Raw genomic sequence first — 6,190 nt, 5'->3', positions numbered from 1 at the left:
AGTTGAGTGAGGGGATCACGATGCTGATTTCAGCACTGCGGAATAGAATCAGTGGCGGAGTGCTTCAGACGCTCTGCAAAGGGGGCTTTTAATTCAAAAACTCTCTGTCGAAGTTTGTCGAAAAGAAAATCCCCTTCCAGTCTATATAAGATGCGCCTGGTCTTGTCCTTGGGTCTGGCCCGCCCTTCCACCTGATACGTTCACGAAGTCAGCAACCTAACTTGTCGGATTAATCTTTGCTTTGGAGATGCGTCTTGATCTCATTCTTCTTGTGGGCTTCGCTGGGCCATTAGCAGCAAGTCCTCCCTCCCTGGACCACTACAAGAGCTTCCATAGGTCATGGGCATCTGCTTCTACCAGACTGGACAGCGTAATCGCTGAATTGCCCACTCAAGGGACCGTCCCTCCTGGAGCTGCAGCCTCTACCGCCAGCAACGGCAACGCCAACGCCAACGGCACTGTTGCTGTGCCTGATGCCTGCTCCTGTGACACCTGCTCCTGTGACCCCAGCTGCTGTGGCAGCAAGGCGCCTGCTACCTCGGCAGCCTCAGCCTCGGCCTCAGCTGGACCTGTCACCTCAGCATCAACATCAGCACCACCACCAACTGTAGTCACTGCGACTTCTACTCTCACCACTTCTGCTACACCCTCTTCTGGCGAAGTCGAGAGTGGCAGCACCTCTGTTCCAGCGGCTTCTTCGACTGTTAACCTACGCGCGACGACAACAACCACAACTGTTACGATGACCAGGCCAGCTTCAACCGCTGCAGCCGACCCTGCCTTCACCACTAAAGGCTCTCATCACCACCAGGCCCATGCTTCTAATGGCGAAGCACACAGGTCCGACGATGGTTGGGACTCTCTCCATCGTGAACTTGGCTCCACTAGAATGTCCAAGCTGCTCCGTCGCCACAAATCCAAGAAGATCAAACGCTCGTCTCTGAAAGACAAAGAAATGGAAGTGCGGTATCTCGAGGGACAAAGTGCGAGTTTGTGGAAAGCGGCACATAGTTGGGGAAAAGTGCTTCGGCATTACGAGGCACAGGTCGAAAACATAAGTGGAATGCGTAGAAGCGTCAGTGTCGAGTCTAGCGCTGAGGCAGAGGAGATCATTGACGAGATGCGGCTTGTTCTAACCCATATTAAGTCGGTGAGCGATCGAGCTCATCTTTATGCACGCATACAAGACAAATGGTTGCTTGACGCCAAGAAGGAGCTTAAGACTGCCCAGCGGGAAAAGAAGGAGCTTGAGATTGCCCAGTGGGAAAAGGCAGCGAAAGAGGTACACGGCTTGAGCCATGAGGAAATTCTTCGCAAAGAGGATTTTGGGAAGCATGCTTCAAGCCACAACCTTAGGGCACGTTCAGAAACCAAAGATGCCGGGGAGCATGACAAGCAGAAGAAGGAGAAGCAGGAGAAAGAGAAGCAGGAGAAGGAGAAGCAAGTGAAGGAGAAGCAGGACAAAACCGCCAAACACAAAGACGAAAAGGTTCACGACAACAAGAAAGACAACAAGACCGATGCTACCAAAGAAGAGACTGCTGAGAAGTCCGACCTTGACAAGTACGAAGACGCTCTCTACGGAAGCGTTGGAGAACAGATCAAGAAGAATCTCGGGAACGATAAGAGCAAAGGTCACCACTCCCTCACTATTGAGAAGGGAGAGAAGCCTGCTTACATGATCACCAAGGAGTTCAGGGTCTACAAGTGCGACGGTGAGAAGGGCTGCAAGGAGGACTTTGGACCAGTCGAGGAACAGGCCAAGGACGAGGACGCGGACGCGAATGCAGAGAAGGAGAAAGGCAAAGAGAATGAGGTCGAAAAGGAAGAAGAGAAGGATTCGCACGAAGAAGAAGACGGTCCTTCTCTGCTTGCCGATGGTGACGAGGCTGAGCAGCTGAAGCGCCTCCAACAGCTCTACATGCAATGGCGTGGCATGCTCGTCGAGGCTATTCGCAAGGACCTCGACCCGATCCTCAAGAACGATAAGTTCCCGGAGGATACCCAGATGGCATCGCAGCATATGAAAGGGGATGAAAAGGAACAGCGCAAGCGACTGAGCCTCATGTACATGAACTATCGCCACATGCTTCTTGACAAGTTCACCGAGCTGCTCGATCCGATTCTTCACGCCAAAAACCAAAAGACCGGCTGAGCCTAGGGAGGGAGCCAGGCCAGTGATGGCGGAGAGAAGAGAAGAGGCAGGGTTTCCTTTGCACTGCTATGAGTATGGTTGGATCTGTTTGTTTGTTTGCTTGTTTAAAAGAAAGGGGACTTGATTGTGGTTGACAAGAGTTGGGACAGTCGTCAGATAGGTATAGTAGTCTAACTACAGAGGTTTCACAGCCAATCATAGGCTGTGTATGCCTTAGCCATGACTTATCTGAGCCTAAGTAATATAGTCCAGTACATAATGTAATATCTATCCTGCTTCAGTTTTTCACTGGCTTTAAAGCTATCGTGCAAAAAAAGACGTATAAAGAAACATTCCTTTTAAGTTCTTGCTCTGTCTCGCAAGTTAATTGTGCTGGTTAAACAAGTATAAACGTCATGATAGAACTATAGGTGTAGATAGTTGGGTCATAGATTGGGCATGCTGATGAGTACTATGGTATCAGTTATGCGGTCGGCAATTTAAGATACAGACTTTAAACGTGGCAATTTGATTCAAATCAGCCCGAGTGCAATTTTTGTTCATGAAGTTACTCCGTACCTCAATTCTAATCAATGAATCATGAAACAATGGAACCTAGGTACTCAACTCAACTCAACTCAACTCAACTCAACTCAACGACAGTCACATGACGTTAGTCCCATCCGCACCAAAAATAATCCGAAGGAGCCCTAATTTTGCACACAGAATTACCTTTTGGAGCTGAGGCCGAGCTCGAGTTTTACATTGATTCTTTCTCCCCTTCAAGCGCAGGATTAGACTTCTTTGCGACAAAAAACACCACAGTCCCTTTTCAGACACAAAAACCTATCCATTCCATTCCATTCCATTCGCAATGGCTCCTCAGGCAGTACGTACATGACATCGCTATGCTGTTAGGCCCTCTCCCGCGTCACATCGCATCAAGGAGAGGAGCCGTATAAGAATGCAGTAGGCTAAGGTCATTTTTCAACAGAAGAAGTCGGGCAAGGCCCAGAAGCAGGCCAAGAAGGTACGCGAGATCCAGATCCAGATCGAATTTCGACTCAATCACGACGACTGCGACTGTGACGACGATTTTACACGGCATAGCCTCACGAGGGACACAATCGCTAACTGATCCTACCAGTATATTATCGATGCTTCTCAGCCTGCCAGCGACAAGATCTTCGATGTCTCCGCCTTCGAGAAGTTCCTCCAGGACCGTATCAAGGTCGAGGGCCGCACCAACAACCTTGGCGACAACGTTGTTGTCAAGCAGTCCGGTGAGGGCAAGATCGAGATCACGGCCCACAACGAGCTCTCTGGTCGCTACCTCAAGTACCTGTACGTGACTCAAGCGAAGCATGGGGATGCACATGACATCGACAAGACGCTAACTGTGAGCAGGACCAAGAAGTTCCTCAAGAAGCAGCAGCTCCGTGACTGGCTCCGCGTCGTCTCTACTTCCCGAGGTGTCTACGAGCTCAAGTTCTTCAACGTCGTTAACGACGAGGCTGATGAGGACGACGAGTAAAGGAATCAATTTGCATTGCATCGGCGCAGGAATGGGTTGGTGAATTGGGACAGGGGATAACAAAAAGTTTCAAGGACTCGGCCAATAGACCCAGCCATTTTATGTGGCACTCTTTGTGGTGTTCATATTCTTTCTCTCCTCCCAATGATACCCCGAGTGATGTACATGCCGAATCTGTGGACTGACTTGAAATGATGCCGTCGGGTATGCATGTATGTATGTATGTATGTATGTATGTTTGTTTGTTTCATGCCATGGCATTATTATCACGTTTGCGCTTCCTTATGGCAACGATCTCATGACACCCTCAAAAGCAACCAAGGCCATGGCATTCGCCGGAAACGCCCTCAGAAAACATGGAACAAACCCTCTCCAGTATCCCTTCCAACCTCCCTCCCTGTACACAGCAACTGCTGCGTCCTTCCAACGAGGAAATCTCCTGACTCCATCGTTTAGCCCACCTCCCAGCGGATCTGTCATGATGCGCTGCTTGACTACATCGCTCGGATAACTAGTCAACCAAAACACCTGCGCACTCAGGCCTCCCGCCCAGAAATTCACAGCCGGTGCGCTGAGGTTTGTCTTCTCACGTAGTTGACGAGATAAGATATCGTAGCTGCCCCACCAGCAGAAGAAGAATCCCCGAAAGAGAAGAGTCGCTGAGAGGCCATGATATACGCCCTTTATGCCATGGTATCGGTAGATCTTGCGCAGACAATCAATTGGCCCGGCGTATAATCTGTCGGCCTTTTGCGCTGCGTATTGGATCTGCAATCGTGCCTTGACGTGCTCGACTGGTGCAGCAATGAAGCTCACCGTTGAGCCAGCTAATATTCCCGCGATACCATGGCCGAAGCTAGGTAGCGCCGTGTGACCCTTGGTGGCTGTGCCTGGTGAAGATGCCGTAACGTCGGTTCCTAGCGGCTCAACGTTGAAGACATGTTCTGAGAGAAGACGGCGATAAACGGTGAGCGAGCCCAACATGACCGAGTCCATAAACATCCATCCGACCAAAGGCGGCGTTGCGCCCTTGTAGAGCCCGCGAAAGCCCTCATTGCGAATAGTCTGTGTGACGCACTGCAGAGGGCCACTGAAGCGACTTGGGTCTGTCGTTTGTAGACGGACTTTGATAGTGTCAAATGGATGACCAACTATGAAAAGTCTGTCAATATTTGCATCTCGTCCTGATAAGGGACACATACCTGAGAGCTTGGCGATGCCACTGAAGACACCCGCTACAAAGCCTTTGTAATCATGTGCACCGCTTCCACCACCGACGTTACTTGTCTTCTTTCCCTTTGTCTTGATGGGTTCTGGCTCATTCAATATGATCTTCTTCCCTTGCACGTCTGTAGCCATTCTCTGTGTGTAATTTGACTCCTGCAAGTCTATTCGTCATGAATCTCTTCAAAGGAATGAACAACAGGCTTTTGGAAGAGCTGATGCTCAAGCTCAGTGATGTAATAGCGAAGCTTTTTAGAGAAAAGATGAGATGATAAAGTCTTGTAGATATCTAAACATCCGGGTCGAAGACATGTCAAAAAGTCCCCGATTCAGAAGTTGAATGCTGACGCATACAACTTTTTGAAGATCGTTATTCGCCGGACGCACTGAGACTTCTTCACCGAAGTCGGAGCGACCCATTGAACATCGCTGGGAATGGAGGATTTAGGTAGTTCAAGGGACCTACCTTAGCTGACGGTCTCCGGACTTTGAGGCCTTCCCCCGGATACTCTGGGGCTGTATCCTTCCATAAGTACAAGGTAAGATACGCTAAAACCTTGACTAGTCATTCCCAACCCCAAGCACTAAGGTACTTACCTAACTTATATGGAAGACCTACCTAAACTACTAAGGTAACTAGACTATACTAATACTATAGTATTAGGCATAAGTAGGGGCTATTTTTAGTAGCTTTAGTAATCTATATACTATAACTATACTATAATTTAATACTAATTATATTAAAAAGGTAAATATACTTAATTTTAATTAGCTAATCTAGACCTACTTTTTTACTACTCTATATATATTTTATTAGCTATAATAATATCTTTATAACACTACTTTATTATACTAAGCTAGGCTTAAAAAAACTCTTTTAGTATTACTTTCTAAGCTTTCTTTATAGCTACTCTTAGCCTTATATATATTATCCTTTTAAGATAATACTAATTAATATAATTCTTTATCTTTTCTAATTTAAATTATTACTTTTTTACTAATATTACTTTATTTATTTTTAAATATAAAGTTAGTTAGTTATATACTAGTTTTTTATTTACCTCTGTTTATACTAATAGTATACTAATATTCTAGGCATAATAGTTATATACCTTATTATATAGTTAATTAGCCTTTTTTACTAATTACGCCAATGTTATAACTTTAGGTCTTTAACTTTAGGCTCCTAAACCTATATAAAACTTAATACATTTCCTCCCCAAACCCTGTAATTACCCCTTTTTTATTAATAGCAAATTTTGCATTATATATTACTAATCTCCTTTAACATAAAGTGC

General features: G+C 46.7%; 3 protein-coding genes across 3 annotated transcripts; 2 read left to right on the top strand and 1 right to left on the bottom strand.

The window, feature by feature from the left end:
* Window positions 1–247: 247 nt before the first annotated feature.
* On the top strand, window positions 248–2,155 carry FSUBG_9411 (uncharacterized protein; the record flags this gene model as incomplete). Its single annotated transcript, XM_036687922.1, has 1 exon — window positions 248–2,155. One exon carries the CDS (start codon window positions 248–250, stop codon window positions 2,153–2,155), a length of 1,908 nt encoding a protein of 635 aa, XP_036535069.1.
* An 853-nt stretch (window positions 2,156–3,008) lies between these two features.
* On the top strand, window positions 3,009–3,668 carry FSUBG_9410 (60S ribosomal protein L22; the record flags this gene model as incomplete). The annotated part of the gene is made up of 4 exons (XM_036687921.1): window positions 3,009–3,023; window positions 3,108–3,164; window positions 3,282–3,478; window positions 3,542–3,668. The coding sequence occupies 4 exons, from the start codon at window positions 3,009–3,011 to the stop codon at window positions 3,666–3,668; spliced, it is 396 nt and encodes a 131-aa protein (XP_036535068.1).
* Window positions 3,669–3,950: 282 nt separating this feature from the next.
* On the bottom strand, window positions 3,951–5,027 carry FSUBG_9409 (carrier YMC1 mitochondrial; the record flags this gene model as incomplete). Its single annotated transcript, XM_036687919.1, has 2 exons — window positions 3,951–4,819; window positions 4,871–5,027. The coding sequence occupies 2 exons, from the start codon at window positions 5,025–5,027 to the stop codon at window positions 3,951–3,953; spliced, it is 1,026 nt and encodes a 341-aa protein (XP_036535067.1).
* Between the last annotated feature and the right edge of the window lie 1,163 nt (window positions 5,028–6,190).

This window comes from Fusarium subglutinans (assembly GCF_013396075.1).
Source record: "Fusarium subglutinans strain NRRL 66333 chromosome Unknown NRRL66333_c0000146, whole genome shotgun sequence".
Taxonomy (NCBI): Eukaryota; Fungi; Ascomycota; class Sordariomycetes; order Hypocreales; family Nectriaceae; genus Fusarium; species Fusarium subglutinans.
This window is presented reverse-complemented; position numbering and strand designations above follow the sequence as displayed.